Source organism: Brachyistius frenatus, unplaced genomic scaffold, assembly GCF_029030835.1.
Source record: "Brachyistius frenatus isolate BFR_SWC_R1_liver_20210118 unplaced genomic scaffold, ASM2903083v1 Contig_252, whole genome shotgun sequence".
In the NCBI taxonomy this organism is placed as follows: Eukaryota; Metazoa; Chordata; class Actinopteri; family Embiotocidae; genus Brachyistius; species Brachyistius frenatus.
In genome coordinates, this window is record NW_027210851.1 from 100,885 (window position 1) to 118,232 (window position 17,348).

Below are 17,348 nucleotides of genomic sequence, written 5' to 3' on the forward strand. Positions count from 1 at the left end.
TGAAAAATTGTAATACGGCCAGTAGACCCTCTGAGCCAAACTTTTGGTTTTGAAAGTCACAATTTTGAAAGATTAATTAAAAAATAGGAAGTAATCAAAATTATGAGATGTCAATATTTCGATTCATTTATTTTGTGACTAACTTAGTCAGGACTTTGGAATATTTTGCTACAAACATAACTTTAATAATTCTGAAATTTTACTGTAACTTTGAGTCCAATTTATTAAATTTTGTAATCAAAGTTTTGACTAGATGAGTAATTGTCTTGATCTTTCTGTCTTTAAAGGACTATCTGGTAACTTTCACTGTTAGCCTTTTCGAACTTTTAACAATCCTCAATTTTCCCCCATGGGAGGATCCATGTATTGGAGGTGGTAATTGGGCGACTTTTCTGCGTATGGTGTAACTTTTATCCGAGCAGAACTTAAAGGGAACATTAGCAAATGTACTGCTTTGGCTCCATCAACAGATTTAACGAGGTAATGCAACATGTCTTTCAACAAGAATAAACTCAGGCAGGCCAAAGGAGAGTCATCAAATTTCTGACTTACAAACAAAAGCGTTTCTGTTCATGAATTAAACCACATACCAACTCGACCAGCTGTGGATTCCCGTTGAGAGGTAGCCTACCTGTAGTTTATTTAAAAGAAAAACGATCAACAGATACTAATCTCTATTAATGAATCAATAAACTAACTAAAGCTATTACAATAAAACAGTCCTTGAAAACAGTCTTTGTTTGTAATTAGTGTAAATTCACTATGATTTGTTTGTTTAATGTTGTGCTATAGAAATTCGGTCTCCTTCCTGTTCACCTTCTACACCACTGACCTCCAGTGTAACTCAGAGTCCTGCCATCTGCAGAAGTTCTCTGATGACTCTGCAGTGGTTGGATGTATAAGGGATGGACGGGAGGACGAGTACAGGGCAGTAGTGGAGGACTTTGTGGAGTGGGTTGGTAGAAATCTCCTCCTTCTGAACATGGCCCAGAGAGATGGTGGTCAACTTCAGGAGGAAGACGACGGCTCCACAACCGCTGAGAGTTCTGGGAGAGGAGGTGGACATGGTGGAGGAGTACAAGTACCTGGTGTCCCCATGACAACAGACTGAACTGGAAGACCAACATCAACGCTGTCTACAAGAAGGTGATGAGTCGACTCTTTTTCTTAAAGAAACTCCGATCCTTCAATGTGTGCAGTGAGATGTTGGAGATGTTCTACCATCTGTTGTGGCCAGTGCATTGTACTTCTCTGTGGTCTGCTGGGGGGGGAGAGAAGGTGTGGGGGGCAGCATTGGAGCCGGTGACACAAACAGACTTAACAAACTGGTTAAGAAGGCCGGCTCCATCATTGGCTGCAATCTGGACAGTCTGGAAAAGGTGGTGGAGAGGAGGACGCTGAGGAAACTATTATCCATATTGGATAATCCTGACCACCCTCTCCACCACCTGCTGCAGGGACAGAGGAGCACTTTCTCCAAAAGACTCCTCCAGCTCCGCTGTCACAAGGACAGATACAGGAGATCATTCCTGATACAGGAGATCATTCCAGATACAGGAGATCATTCCTGATACAGGAGATCATTCCTGATCCAGGAGATCGTTCCAGATACAGGAGATCATTCCTGATCCAGGAGATCGTTCCAGATACAGGAGATCATTCCTGATCCAGGAGATCGTTCCAGATACAGGAGATCATTCCTGCCTGCTGCCATAAGACTGTACAATAACTCACCTCTGGCCAAATCGATCTCACAACTATAACACCATTGCACTGTTGTTTGTTTGTTTAAATCTTTGCACTATAGTTTAGTTAGATTAATTTAATATTATTCTATTTTTATTGTATATATTGAGCATTTTTATATTCAAATTTTTTTTTTTACTGTTATTTGTATTGCTTTACCTGTAACTATACATGCTGCAGTAGCGAAAACACTTCCCCTTGTGGGATTAATAAAGTATCTATCTATCTATCTATCTATCTATCTATCTATCTATCTATCTATCTATCTATCTATCTATCTATCTATCTATCTATCTATCTATATATCTATCTATCTATCTATATATCTATCTATCTATCTATCTATCTATATATCTATCTATCTATCTATATATCTATCTATCTATCTATCTATCTATCTATCTATCTATATATCTATCTATCTATCTATATATCTATCTATCTATCTATCTATCTATCTATCTATCTATCTATCTATCTATCTATCTATCTATCTATCTATATATCTATCTATCTATCTATATATCTATCTATCTATCTATCTATCTATCTATCTATCTATCTATCTATCTATCTATCTATCTATCTATATATCTATCTATCTATCTATATATCTATCTATCTATCTATCTATCTATCTATCTATCTATCTATCTATCTATATATCTATCTATCTATCTATATATCTATCTATCTATCTATCTATCTATCTATCTATCTATCTATCTATCTATCTATCTATCTATCTATCTATATATCTATCTATCTATCTATATATATCTATCTATCTATCTATCTATCTATCTATCTATCTATCTATCTATCTATCTATCTATCTATCTATCTATCTATCTATCTATCTATCTATCTATCTATCTATCTATCTATCTATCTATCTATCTATCTATCTATCTATCTATCTACGATGACGTCGACAATTATGACCTCATCTCCACGCGCCTGCGGAAGGCGGAGCGGCCGGACTCGTGCACATTGCTGTGTTAATGAATTAGCTGCCGACGGCTCTTCATCGATATCCACCGCACAGTTAGACTCAGAGCAGAAATGTCTGTGACCGAGATGTTCAGCTACATCCAGGGCTTCCTGAGCGCTGACCAGGACGTCAGAGAGGTAAGACGGAGAGCAGCCCTCCAGCCCGCTGCTCACATTAGCTCCCACACACCATTTAGCTGCCAGCTAACCGGAGCCGAAGGCTCGTCGTCGTCGTCTCCGTTAACTGGACTTCAAGTTCCCGACGGAAGTCCCGCTCATTGTCCGACCTCGCCGTGTCCTGGTTGATAAGACTCCATTACGGACGTGTCCCTTGTCCTCCAATATAAAGTACATTCCTCCAACGCGCGTTAAGTGAAGCTCACTCGTCGTCGAACCAAACTCCGTTTTAAAACGCGCCCATTTAACGCCGTCTCGCTTTAACCTGGTGAAGTGCAGCTCTTGAATGGTGCCGTTGTTTGTTTGTGTGAAAGTACACGACGCTGTCTTTAATTCGGCATATTGCAGGACGAACACGCTTCTTGAAGATTCGCTTCACGCGTGTTTTAAGACGGAAAAAAACCCCAACATATTCTGAGAGCAAAATAATTCAAACACCATCGTAATAGTGTTGAACTGTGCGCACACACATCAGTCTGCTTAGTGAAGCTCAAACATCCAAGTGACAACAAGCGAAGGGCGTTTTTGTTTGGAGGGGTGCTTCAACACCTGTACACCATCAGCAGGTCTACTGACTTCATTTTACACTGTTTCCTACAATCCATTACAAAGGTGAGGAAATACTTTGTGCGCTTATTTGCAGGATATCCGTAAGGTGGTCCAGACCTTGGAGCAGACTGCCAGGGAAATACTGACCGTACTTCAAAGTGTCCACCAACCGTCCGGATTTAAAGAAAGTGAGTGTTTGACGCAGTACGCTCTGTTTTGACTTGTACAAAGTAAATGTTTTGCCATTTCATCTTTGAAACTGCTGTTTCTTCCCTTTTCAGTTCCCGGAAAATGTGCGAGGGCACGGGAGTTGTTCTGCACAGTCAGGACGCAAATCTCAGACCTCAAAACAAAATTTCCAGTGGAGCAGTATTACAGGTAAGGGCGTGGCAGTTTGCGGCCATCCCGACCATTCAGTGCTGACGTGATTGGAGAGATTGTCAAAGGAGCGTTTGTGGTACATCGCATGCAAGAAAATACAGTCTGCAGAAACACGCCGATAACACAGAGCAAATGTATCTGTAAAGATTTATTAAATCTTAATCTGTTTGTGTCTGCATTCCCGTGACACTCTTCTGCTTATTTTAGCTGATGGCTCATTTTATTCAGACGTCACCTGATCAACAGACTGTACTTAAGTTTGACTTCAGACAGGGTTGACACCGAGTGGACAATCCTGGTGAAATGAAGGGTTTTACGTCCGTTTCTTTGATCTCGTTTTAGGTTCCATGAACACTGGCGGTTCGTCCTGCAGCGTTTGGCTTTCTTAGCAGCGTTTGTTGTCTACCTGGAGAGTGAAGCTCTTGTGACTCGGGAGGTGGTGGCTCAGATACTCGGGAGTAGGTACCAGTTCATATGGTTAAAGTGCGACTCTCACTGTGGAAATCTGCCTGACTGTCCCTCCTCTGCTCTCTCCACCCTGCAGTTGAGGTGGTGCGAGAAAAAGGCTTTCACCTGGATGTAGAGGACTACCTGGCCGGTGTGCTGATCATGGCCAGCGAACTGGTGAGTCCACTGTTGATCAATATGCTGTTGCATTCACATATATATATCCATCAGGGTTCCCGCGTGTCCCGGATTTCTTTTAAGGGCTCTCAAAAAGGTCCAAGACCGCCTCTGTTGTTCGTGAACAGAGTGCAACACCGCGACATGCACGGGACAGGGGGAAGATATTACCATCGTGAGTGAGTTAAATTGCTCGTTTAACATCAGCACCTGAGTGACACACGCATTTGTGACCACTAATACGGGAACATTTGCGATTTCATCGTGGGCCTGAAACTTGAGCAGAGAGTGCGCGTCACGTTTTGCGTCAGCCTCGGGAAATCGTCAACGCAGACCTTTGAAATGCTTCAGAAAGCCTGCGACAATGAAGCGATGATCCAGCTGAGGTGTATTGAAAGGCATTTGGGTTTCAAGAGGGGCAGAACGTCACTGTTCAAAACAGAAAAAGGTCAGGAGCGCAACGAGGTGGGTTTTGTTTGACCGCCACAGGGCTGAGCATTGTGAATCCTTCTCCAGGGTCAGACAACACCCAGTTCTACTGTGACGCTCTGAGGGGAAAACTCTAGGTTCAAATTACCTGAACTGTGGCACTTGGGATCAACCAAACCCAATCACAGCTCCCCACGGCCCCGACTCATAGGATTTGCAACTTCTGTCTTTTACCCCAAAATGTTTACATTTTCTGCTCAGGTCCACGGTGAAATCGCAAACGCACACAAAAACGCATGTAACTCAGCTGCTGATGTAGATAAGGTGATGAAACGTGGAATACTTGCTGATAAAGGTTACAGATTCCCCCTGCTCCGTGTGTCACTGTGCCGAGCTCAGTTCATCTGCAACAGGAGCTGTCTCCGAACTCTCAGAGGGGGAAGATTGGCTTCTTCTCTGTTTTCATCTTTGTAAATTGAATGTCTTTTGAGTTTTAGACTGTTGATCAGAGAATTAAAAACTGATAGATTAAACGGGAATGAAAACACCTGGTGGCATTTGTCATGTTCTCACCCTCCCACCTAATTTCCAGAAGCTTAAATGCCCTGAAACAAGTCGGTAAGTAGATGCTTGAAAAATGAAATCACAGTTGATTGATGCATTCTAATGTGTTTAAGTCACAAATGTTGCTATTTACATCATTCAAAACCTTTTGAAAAGTAATGAAGCCTTCACATGTATGTTGAGTACCGTTTTGTGTAATTCTCGCTGTCCGTTTGTTCGTCCAGTCACGGTTGGCGGTGAACAGCGTCACCTCAGGAGACTACAACCGGCCGATCCGCATCTCCAACTTCATCAACGAGCTGGACTCGGGCTTCCGCCTGCTCAACCTGAAGAACGACCCGCTGAGGAAGCGCTACGACGGCCTCAAGTACGACGTGAAGAAGATCGAGGAGGTGGTGTACGACCTGTCCATCCGCGGCCTGGCCAAGGAGCCCGAGTCCATCGGGGACAAGTAGAGCGGGGAGGACGTGGTCGGCTGTGGGAGAAGGAGGACGTCTCCACCCACGGCTGCTGCAGATCTGAAACCTTACTCCACCTGGAAGGCGAGACCCAGGGATCTGCCTGAAGCCCCAGCAGCCAAGGACAGACTGTGTCTGTGTGTGTCTGTCTGTCTCTGTGTGTGTGTGTGTGTGTGTGTGTCTGTCTGTCTCTGTGTGTCTGGGCAAGTGTGTATTGGAACGAATGCATGCATGACCAGTGCTTTAGATGAATGGCAGTCTGTCAGAAGGGTGGCAGAGACGGATGTTGACACCTCGTTCAGAGGCTGAAGATGGAAAGTTGGGTTTTGAAATGTGTTTTCAGCTTCATCTGATTCCTGTGTTACTGTTTCACTGAGCTGCTCAGCTGTTTAATCTCATTTGCAACAGTCACAACTTCTTATTACGTAATTTCTGTGTATTGATGTTTAATTTGTTAAAGACGGTCAGATAACTGAGTGAAGTGTTACAGTTTTAGTTTTTTCTTGTGGTTGGTTGGTTGGTTGTGTTTTTTTTTTTTTTACAGAAAATGAGCAATGTGTTTGTGTTTTTTTTTACCAGATGACTTTGTGCCTGGTGGCATCTCTTCAGTCTCTGAATTATTGTTAAAAAAAAAAAGAAAAAGAAAAAAAAAAGGATGCATCCAAACAAGAGATCCAGTAGCCTCATTTATGAGGAAAATATTTGATGCAACAGTCAAATGATTAAATGTAAACAACATTTTACAGTATTGAACCACAGTTTGATCATTTCTTACTTTCATAAAGAAGCCTTGGTTTTGTATTTGAATCATTATCACCTACATTTTTTTTATTTTTTTTTTTAAATAAATGAGGCTCAAGGAGAGTTAGAGCCAAAGAAATGACAAAGATGCACTTAACATGATATAAAGCTACTGTGATTAGTTAAGATTCCTGTTTGTCTTTTTTTTTTCCAGCAGCAATGAACAGTGCCAATAAAACTGTCCGGAGCCGTTTCAATATTTGGGTGGTCAGGTGATGAAGCTTTGTTTGGTGCAAAAACAAAATAGCCAGAATGTCATGTACTGCATGTTATATGGTTATTGATTTTCTTTTTTTCACCTAAGAAAATGTCTTGAAGGTTGGTTTTAGTTGTGGGCATCGATGCTTCTGTCTGCTTCAACCCTGTTGTGGAGCCGGACTGTTTCTTTAAAAGATAATTCACGTCTACTCTCTTTGTTCTTGTGTTTTTGTTTCCTGGAGTGCATTCCACCTGAACCGTCTGCAATCCTTATGCTTACAATCACTTAAAAATATATTTCTACTTGCATCCGACGTCACACAATCGAGACAGTGTTTAAAATCTTTTAATAGAATTCACAATATATTACATTGGGGAAATAATACAGCAGGTCTTTCAAACGCAAAGGAGGAAAATAAACCAGATGCAACTCGGCAGGCTTTGTTTTTTGTTTTTTTTACAGTTTGAAAATGATTCATCTGGAACAGCGTCCTCCAGCAGCACAGGAGTGTTGCTGTGGAGCTGAGCAGCCCTGCCCTCCAAAACACAGTGATTCCTCTTCTAATGCTACTTCATAACAAACACAACAGCATCGGTCTTGGAAGAAGGGTTTTGGTTTGATGACGGGGTCGAGTGTAGTCGACCAGGTTGCTTCTAATATGTAGTACCAGTAGTCGTACTGGAGACTGTTTTGTTTCTTAATTATGATAAAGTGCAACAAACAAAATAAAGCTTTCATAAATAAAGACACGCCATGAGTAGTAAAAACAAACTAACATAAGAGAGAGGACCAGGTGATCACATGAGCAGTCAGGGACTGTCAGGGATAATTATATTGCCTGTAAGCTGCTCTCAGTCCAGTGCAGACGCAGAGGAGACGAGTCATTATTTCAGAGTTTAATGCTACTGTGACAGATTGCAATTATTTCAGTCAGTTTTAGCTAAACAGTAATAAAGTACCAAGGCACAACAGCTCTTCGCTAGGTCACATAACAGGTGGAACTCATCACAACACGGTCAGGATGATGGGGTTTTTTTTTAAGGAAAGTTTGACCAGCGTTTTTCAACCTCTACGGCAAAACTTCAAAATAAAACGCTCTTTTGGGGTCATGGGAAGAGGGCAGGAATATGTCCAAAGAATGACATATTTCAAACCTATATTATTTAGCTCTTTATAACGTGTATGGCACTGATAGTCGGCAGATTAGTTGACCGACACAAAGTCAACAATTTTAAGTGTTTAAGTTGCCTCATTCATTTAAAACTTCCAAACCTTTCCTGCTTCTAATTTGTCAAATGTTGTTACTTTTCCCTTTTTATATATATATATAATGCTTTGTAGACCAAAATGATTGGTTGGTAAAATAAACAGCATATTGTTGGGTAATGAAAACAACTGCTTATTGCTATCTTCTTAATAGATCAAACAAATATTTGTGCAATTGTTGGTCTGTGCAACCTAATGAGGTCCAGAACTCAAGGTTGAAAAACTCTGCACTAAACACACAGTGAAGGAGACTGTAGTGTTTGACGGTACCTATTTAGCCCCTTTTCCACTGCCAGGACAGACGTTGCTTGACTACTCACTTTTTGTGGTTTTTCATTGGTCAAAAGTTGTGGATAGTGTCTGCTACCTGGTATTGTTTTTGGTACCACCTCTGCCAAGGAAGCTGAAATTATCCTAAAAGGTGACCTGGAAACACCGCAGAACACCGATTAGTCAGAGAGAATAGCTACTGCATGCGTGACGTGAAACATTGTGTAGAAACCAGCCATGTTTAAATAGCCAGGCTACTATGACAACACTTTAAAAAAAAAAATAAAAAAGTATTATTATGTTGGACTACTTGATCAATGGCTTTGGGAAAACCACGCCGTGGTCGATGGCGGTGCCTTCTGGTTGCCGACGACAGGAAAGTGTCGTCGACGGTGTGCGTGTCACACAGCTTCCCTGTAGTGTCAACACTGCACTGAAATGGTGAAATCTGCAGTGGAAAAGCAGATCCAGAAAAGTACCTGGTACCAAAACGGAGTAGAGCCGAGCTGGTACCGGCTGTGGGGAAGGAGCTGTAGACACGATGTTCACACAAAGCTACCAAATTGCTTTCGTGGCACTAAGCTCTTCTTAATTCTCATGACGGGAACATACACTTCCTTGATGTTGGGATGATGAGGAAGCGTTAATCAGGTTGACAAACATAATCAGGTTTCAGACTTGAATCTGCCACATAAAACTCTGTGACACTGTGCTCACTGGAGTAAGATTAACACCTGAACGCCAACGGAAATCTTGGGAAAATAAATGCATATACAGTAAGCTACTTTTATTTTGAAACTGGCTGAGATTATTGCTGTTACGTGAATTCCCATTTTAAACACAGTGACACTGGAGGTCTGTTGGGCCTGTTGAAGAGGCGCTGCTCAACTGCATCTCTGGCAGTGACAGTTGTAGGTCTACCGCCATCATACAACAGAGGGCGGTACGCAGAAGGGATCGGGCAGTGATGACAAACATAAACCACGGAACCAAGCTCGTCTGGACGACATTTCACCCTTCTCACACCGGAAACAAATGCTCTTAGCCCCCACTGTCTCGTATAAAAGAATGACATTACAATTTTTGTTTTCGCAATCAGTCATGTTCAGTCATGCTTTTCAACAGACACACCTTATTTACTAAAATCACAGCTCTGTTTCTCCAAGAGCAAACAGTCTTTACAATCAAGGCTTGACAAGCACAGCCCAAGTTTTTTGGTCGTCCAAGAATCTGATATTTCTTTTTCGAATGTAACGGCTTAAAATTAAATCTACATAGTTTTATGACAGCATGGCGCACTTACAGCTTTGTAAGAAAAAAAGTGCTTCATCTCTTACCCTCGCGAGGCTTAGAGAAAGGTTCTTCTGCACGGAAGTCGAACAAGTTAGAACAGTGGTGTCACTCAGGAATGCTTTCTGTTGATTTTTGCCGAAGAAGGATTGAGATTATTTACAGTGTAAGAAAGGAGGGTGATGGCTAGTCTCAGGAGCGCGCCTGGTTTGTGTTGATCATGATGTTGGGCAAAGCATTGCGTCTTTTCCTCCAGGTGCCCAGGTCTCGAGCGTATCTCTTAATCTGATGGAACCACTGCTGGGTGCGGGATTTGTCCGAAGCGCGGAAAACGAAAGACTCCCGCCGGATATCGAGCACTTCGAACGTGTCCTCACATTCCGGATCAGTCGACACCACGCAGTTGCCCAGACGGATGGGCTCTCTGAGCACCGCGAACTTCCCGCTGCTTTTGTCCTTGATTAGAACCAGCACACCATCTCGAATGCTATCCAGACCACCACCTTCTGGCTGATCCCCCCGAGCCCCAACGTCGGTGCCTTGTCCCGGGGCCTCACCTGCCCGCTGCGTCCTCACCATGAGCAGACTCTGGACATTCTGGAACTTGAGGCCCTTGCTGCCCTTCTTCAACCATTGACCGTCCGCCGGCTGGGACAACTGAAGCTGCCCTTCCATGACGAATCGTGTGTTTTCTCTCGCCCAGCCCACCGTCTTCATCGACACCTCCCGCATCTCGATGTTGATCACCTCCCGGTTCTTGCGGCTGTCGCGACGGAACGAGCGCAGAGACCAAGTGACGCCGTTGCCCTCCTGCTTGGTCTTCATGTTGATGTGCTCCAGGTGGGATTCAACCCGACTCTTGGCCTCACGGAGACGAGAATAGTCGGGGTGGCATTCGGGAGTGACCTTAATGATGCGGCTTAGTAGAAGCGGGTATTTCGTCACGCGCTGGAGGGGCGCCATGAGGAAGGAGCGCAAGTTCATACGACGCAGAGCTGTGTTGTCATTCTGGGAAACATCCAGGAAGATTCTGAAACGAGAGGAAATTAAGATGAAAATGAAGAGATTCTCGCTGCTGTGCATGTCTTGGGAAAACTCTTCAGACTTGATTAATGGGAATCATAGGACAGCCTGAATCACGGGGGAGTTGCGGTTCTGTCTAAAAATATGAATTGTAGCAGCTCCGCTCTCAAAATAGAACTTCTTCTGAATAAGTGATAACTCGCTGTCTTTTCCATTATGAATTACACTGAGCAGCCGGGGCAGGAACACAAGAAAGCTGCCTGGGCAACTTTTCCATCACACAGACCAACAGGAAGAAGAGTGTACCTGAGCAGCTCTTTCTCTTTCTCCAGCGTGTTGAGCATGTTGACCGAGGTGGACTGCTGCAGGCAGTAGGTCTGGAAGGCGGGCAGCATGTTGACGAACTCCAGAAAGATCTCTCCGATGTACACTGTCAGCAGATCTTCATCGCCCTAAAATCAAACCACATGAGAAAAACAGTCTTAACAAGCCATCGTCCACAGCTGTGCCTGAAGACCTGCCAGAAGAGTAAAGTTAGTGCAGTGATGATATTTACCGATTATATTTAACCAAGTTCATATTTTTTCAAGTCTGATTTAAACAAATGTCAACCCACCATGACATCACTCACTGGTTTTGTAAACTGCAGTTTCAAGTCTGGCATTTTGGCCGTTAACATCTTGGGTTTTTTGGAGCTGGAGGTGACCATATTTGGACATACTAGGGAGGACTGTGAGCTTGAGGACACTATGACCCGCCCACCTATACTGGAAACCTGACTGCACCCCTGGCGTGCCAATCAAACTGAATACCCCCCCCCAAAATTACCATCTTTTTCAGGCCTTTTATCTCATTGTTATTATAATTTATTTTCAGAACGACCACCAGAAAACCGATCAGAAGGAATTAATTAAGCGAATGACATCATAACGACTTGTGGAAGAAATTGAATTACTTTGTATTTTATGAGAAGTTGACGCTTTTTGAATGAGAGTCTGTTAGAGTCGGAGGTTTTTTTGGAGCCAGCCCTCAGTGGCAGCGTACTTCAAGGCACTTCATTGGCTTCAATTCACAGACCTGAAGACTACGTCAAATATTGTTCTTAAAATAATAGGTGTATAAAACACTTTAACGGGGTTTTCTTTGTGATACCTCTTATTCATACTGGTTATTAAGAGACTTTTCTAATACCCTCCAGTACAGAATCAAATCTTTGTTGACTGCATATATTAACCTAATATGACAGTTTAACCATCCAGGTTACACAAGTTAAGTGACTTTCTTTATTACAAGTTACAGACTTTTTAGGACAAAACCTTTCCCCAAAAACTCCCAATATTGTGAGTTTTGTCTCCCATTTCTCTCACAGGAAGCACAATGGCGGAGGGTCACTTAATTTCTCAGATGAACAAGAGGAACGACCACAGCAAGTAAAACCTGCTTTGTTGTTAATATTGTCAAATGACTATTGTTATAAAGATATGGTTGAAAAATTGCAAACCTATCCTTTAATGCTCAGTGGAGCTTATGAAATGCTTCATAATCAACAGTAACAGCAGCAGCATTAAGTAACTGCAGTAGTTACAGCAGACGGGGGCTTTTAGGTGACGAGCAAAGCAGCTGCTGTGGCAAAGTATTGTTGTGCATCATGAAGATGAAAGTGGAGAAACCAGTGAAAAACGACAGAAGACTCTCAGTACAAGACTTTCGTTCCTAACAGGACAGTTTCTAATGGAATTGTGTGTATTTTTTCAGAGCAATTAAAATAAATCGTCGTCCATGTAGATCTCAGAAGCTCACTGTCAGCATTGGAGATCATGGTAGTTGGCAAAATAATCTCACCATAAGGCCTAGTTTGGAGTGAGATTGTTTAGTTAAATACCGTCTACAAGGTGAAAAACCAACTTTAATTCAGTTCAAGCCAGAAGTCATCTGAGGACACTTAACACAGAAGCACGGTCGAGATCTTACAACATTACAGAGGAACCCAACAATTTAACAATTCCCACGAGAGACAGGGGGAGACAAAATCTTCCTTCAATCACATAAAAAATGTCTCTTGCCATTAAAATGAATATAAACAAGCTAATTTATTAATATAACATCTGACACATATCAGCCATCAAGAGCTTTAAAACAAAATGTGCCCCAAATTTTTGTATCTACTGCAGATGCTGAAATTCTTCTACATGTTTTCTACAACATCCAATAAAGATTATTGAAGCACACTTTTCTCTTCGCTATCCATGACACAGTCTAAAGGCCTTAACTGGGGTCAAACTAAATACCAGGGCAGCTTTCACAACCTTTCCTCAGTGCTCCTATCCTTAAATGCACTGACTCTGCCCTTTGTCTGCAATGTTATTACTCTGCGTCCTTCAGCACGACTGAAAATAATTTATTGTTTTGAAAACCAAAACACTGAGTTTAGAAAAGATGAAAATGCCCCTTGTTGCTGACTGGGTAAAACAATTCACAACAATCGAACCCTTTCACATCACACATACACTGTCATTCATTGTGGATGTAAACATACTGATAAGAGAAGCTTTAACGGTCCCTTCCAGTTTCACTGTGTGGGTACATGACAATTAGTGACCTTAACTGTATCATCGTTGTTCAGCATTTTTACCTCCAACCTACCTACACTGTAGGTGTGTGAGTACGTGAGTGAACTTGTGGGTCTGATGAGTATATTTAATTAATTTGTCTATAAATAATGAGTGCAGAGACACTCTTTGAGAGATGCTGCACAATAAATAAAGGTGACTTTTATGGACCTTGCATTACCATTATGCTTGCAGGCAGCTGCACTCAGAAGAAACCATTTAACGTTTTAATAAATGTGGCCCTGAAGGGGACTTATGTAATACCGGTGCTCAAAGCTGATGGAATAAAAGCAGCAGAAGAGGATCAAGTTGTTTAGGCTCAGATGGTTTGGATGTGTTGGTGAGAGAGAGTGGGTCACCTGATCGAAGGCCTGGTCTATGCTGTCCTGCAGGTGTTCGGTGAAGCGGTCGTTGACGTCTATCAGCTCCTGCACGTTACCGAACACCACAGCGAGCTGCTCGGCTGTCAGCAGCCCGGCGCTCTGCATGGGGCAGTAGAACTCCTCCTTGATGATGCGCAGGTCTTCGCCGTAGCTCGACTCCGTGTTCAGAAACTCCAGGATGGCCTCCTTGCGCTCGGTGCGCAGCTTGGAGCATCGTTCACACATGCGCTCCCCTCGCTCCTTGCAGGCGCCGTCCCTCAGTCCACAGTCCGGACACGGCCTCTGGGCCTCCCAGGCTCTGAGCGAGGCCGACGGTCTCTTCCAGGTGCGGGACAGACCCGGACCGATGCCGCTGTCCACTCGCTCTACCTCGGCACCCCGGTTTCTGCGGTACCGGCGAGGCTCGCTGTCCTCCTCCTCCCGCTCATCACTGAGGCCCACCACTCCGCTGTCCGCACTCAGGCTGCTGATGGTGCTCCAGCGATGCTGCCCGGACCGAGTCACGCCCAGAACCGCCTGCCGCTCCTCACCGGGGGGCTCCGAGCGGCCCCGGATTGCTGCTGGTGCTGAGGAGGGGGGTTGGAGACGGTCATTAGTGCTTCTGATGTTTATGGATTTACTCTATATAGTATTTGTTACTCACACTGAGTGGAGACACATTGTTCACCAGCCTCCCTGATGAATGCACATTTAATTTGGACCACTCATTACCGCTCATGTCAAGATGAAGAAACTATTAGAGATATCATTTTTCTCCAATAATGAGATCTCAAACCTTCCAGGCAAGGAATGAACCTTTGTCCACATGCATGCATTAATGCATGTCAATACTGCTGTGTGTATTCAAACTGAGACTGAATGATTGTGACTGAATAAGGTTATAAATGCTTGATGCAAACATATTCCTCATAACGTAGGTGTTATATGAAAAATATTATGATGTTTAAATCATTGGATAATGATATTTTCAGCAGCTTTCAAGATCCTTTGTGTTTTCTGGAGAGAACAACGAGGTCATCATTAGCATATGACATATTGACTGACAGTCTGCAGGGGGAGCTGTGTGTGTGTGTGTGTGTGTGTGTGTGTGTGTGTGTGTGTGTGTGTGTGTGTGTGTGTGTGTGTGTGTGTGTATGTGTGTGTTTGTGTGTGTGTGTATGTTTGTGTGTGTGTGTATGTTTGTGTGCGTTTGTATGTTTGTGTGCGTTTGTGTGTGTGTGTGTGTGTGTGGGGTTAGGTGAGGTGAGAACTGCACTTGAAGGCCAAAATATTCTGGGACTGAGTTGCGCAAGAGATTTTAAAACAGAACAAATGCAGATCTTAACTTATCTTAACCTAAAACTTAAGAGTTTTAATCTTTACAAAAAAAAAGAGGGACAGATTATAAAAAACAGGTTTAAATTGGAGGTTCATTCACAGTTTAGGGTGATTCAGACTTCCCTGATGAGGTGACAGAGATGTAATGTGGACACAAAAGTCCAGGGATTCGTGAACACAGGAAGGAACCATTAAGTCAAAGCCCTGGTCCAAAGATGTTCATCAAGGCCCGTTTCTGGACAAATTTGATGATGTCATCAGGGTTATCTCGGCTTGGGTTTGGAGACTTTATTTTTTATAAAATGCAAGCATTACATAATAGAAGTGTGAAGCTGGCTGTTTGCTTGGTATCCAACAAAAACAAGTGGCATTATGGTCAGTGTGGAAACCAGTGGGTATGACCTCTGCAGTTCTTTCCGTTTTAATTTTGAGCACTGTTCAAGCAAGAGCCCAATTAAAGAAAATACAAAAAAGCTTTAATACGGATTTAGTTTGGTGAAAAGTTAGATGAAAGAATCAAGGACTGATTGATGATAAAACCATTTATAAAACCTTACATTTTTAGTGCTCAGCTTCTATGCTATGAAGTGAAGAAATGAAACAAATATTTCAGCATATCTTAATATTTAATGCACACTCATTTACACGTAACTTTGAATCACTCCTCCTGTAAACCAACTATCAGGGGTTTTTGTATTTGGGTATTTATCCACATTCTCTTTGTAAACACACGTAACAAAAACCTACAATGCAATTGCTGCCAAATTTGACACGTTCGCATGCTCAGATGGTGTTTCAGTTACAATGACTCTGAAATTTATAAATGCAGCCTGGACATGATTTAAGTACGTTTAGCCATCAGCCAATCAGCATAACTGTATATCACTACATGGAGTTTGATGCAGATTTGAATCCACATGGAAACTAAAATCCTGTGAATATTTTCTATTTCTACATGTAAATCTTCAGGGACATGTGGCCTTGAATTATGCTCCTGGGAGTATTTTGTCACTGAATGCTTCAGGTTTATCATCATTTGGCCCAAAGTGGCTTAATTGTAGTTAAAAAATGCAGAAAACAGCTCCAACCCCGTGACAAGAGCAAAGTGGCCTTACACGTGTGCTGCGTACTTACCACTGTCTCTGTCTCTGTCTCTGTCCCTGTCTCGGTCTCGGTCTCGGTCTCGGCGGTGGTTGTGGAGCCGGGCGGCGGCAGCGATCTTCATCTCCAGCTGTTTGCGCTTGGAGGCGTCGGCTGGCATGGGGTCGCTGTAGTGGGGCCGGAGGCGGCACTCGCGCTGCGCTCTCACCGTCTCCGCCAGCTCATAGGCTGCGTCCGAGCTGGAGCGCCTGCAGCCCAGACCGGCGTGCTGCCAGTCGGAGAGACACGCGTGTCAATCAAAACGGTCACGTTGCTATAGCAACAGGTGAAAAAGGGCAGAACTCGCAGAGGAGATGAGGTGAGAAGGATGATCACACAGAAATCCCAGCTTGTGTGTCTGTGAGACTTTCATGACCGTCATGACATAACTAATCTCTCTGATCTCTACTTGGGAGGACTGACGCAAATCTAAATTTCAGATGCAGCACTAAAGGTCCGCTAAATGGAGCAACAGACTGTAAACACAACAAGGCCACAAAAATCTGCTCTTATCACAACTTTAAAACAACCTGGCCTTGAAGATGAGACACATCCTCTAAGTGACAATTCAAAGCATCTCCTGGAGGTGAAGCAGAGAATTCTCCAAAACACTGCAGCTCTGTGCACGGACAAACGCTCCTCACGTGGCTTTTAAAATCCTCTTAGGGTCCATCAGGCCCCTGAGAGTTGACCTGAGGTGCAAAGTTCAAAGGTCATCGCTATTACACGTGGCTCCTCACTGACATCCAATGCACGTGAGATGGATGATATCGGCTTTAGGTCAACGATTGCATCCCTGAATGGTGACAGCTCTCTGACAACTACCAGCTACACGCAAGAAGCTTTTCATCGCTTTTTTTTTTTTTTTTAATGCCAGACAACAGCAGGATATGCAGCTTGCAGCAATCAGGTAAAATGAAGGAGAATAATTCATGTTCTGCTGAATTATCCAATTGCAGCCCTGACTTTGGGAATGCAGAGGCAGACTGCATTGTAAATTTGAAGCCAAAAAACACGCAGACAGGCGAGAAGCGAACGCACCTCGACATCTGTTCTCTACTCTACCTACCAGCCTTGCAGCAATGCAAGAAAGATGTCAGTCCAGCATCCTCTCTTCTGCAGATGCAGA

The 17,348-nt window shown here is 43.3% G+C and overlaps 2 protein-coding genes across 3 annotated transcripts in view; one reads left to right on the forward strand and one right to left on the reverse strand.

The window, feature by feature from the left end:
• Positions 1–2,710: 2,710 nt before the first annotated feature.
• On the forward strand, positions 2,711–7,129 carry tsn (translin). The gene is made up of 6 exons (XM_069720839.1): positions 2,711–2,877; positions 3,560–3,653; positions 3,747–3,843; positions 4,189–4,304; positions 4,391–4,470; positions 5,688–7,129. The coding sequence occupies exons 1-6, from the start codon at positions 2,812–2,814 to the stop codon at positions 5,916–5,918; spliced, it is 684 nt and encodes a 227-aa protein (XP_069576940.1). The 5' UTR covers positions 2,711–2,811; the 3' UTR covers positions 5,919–7,129.
• Positions 7,130–7,250: 121 nt separating this feature from the next.
• The window catches only part of arhgef49 (Rho guanine nucleotide exchange factor 49), a 61,800-nt gene continuing 51,702 nt past the window's right edge, over positions 7,251–17,348 (reverse strand). For both annotated transcript variants that reach the window (XM_069720836.1, XM_069720837.1), the window contains 4 exons: positions 16,214–16,448; positions 13,739–14,328; positions 11,077–11,222; positions 7,251–10,777 (listed from right to left, as the gene is read on the reverse strand). In XM_069720836.1, coding sequence (XP_069576937.1) covers positions 9,940–10,777; positions 11,077–11,222; positions 13,739–14,328; positions 16,214–16,448 — 1,809 coding nt within the window. In that variant the 3' untranslated portion in view covers positions 7,251–9,939. The remainder of the gene's footprint in view (positions 10,778–11,076; positions 11,223–13,738; positions 14,329–16,213; positions 16,449–17,348) is intronic.

Excerpts from the sequence above, each read along its gene's own strand:
- tsn (XM_069720839.1), top strand. The coding sequence starts at position 2,812 with ATGTCTGTGACCGAGATGTTCAGCTACATCCAGGGCTTCCTGAGCGCT. Across the intron at positions 2,878-3,559 it reads CTGACCAGGACGTCAGAGAG|GATATCCGTAAGGTGGTCCA; the intron begins GTAAGACGGAGA and ends GCTTATTTGCAG. Across the intron at positions 4,305-4,390 it reads GGTGGCTCAGATACTCGGGA|TTGAGGTGGTGCGAGAAAAA; the intron begins GTAGGTACCAGT and ends TCCACCCTGCAG.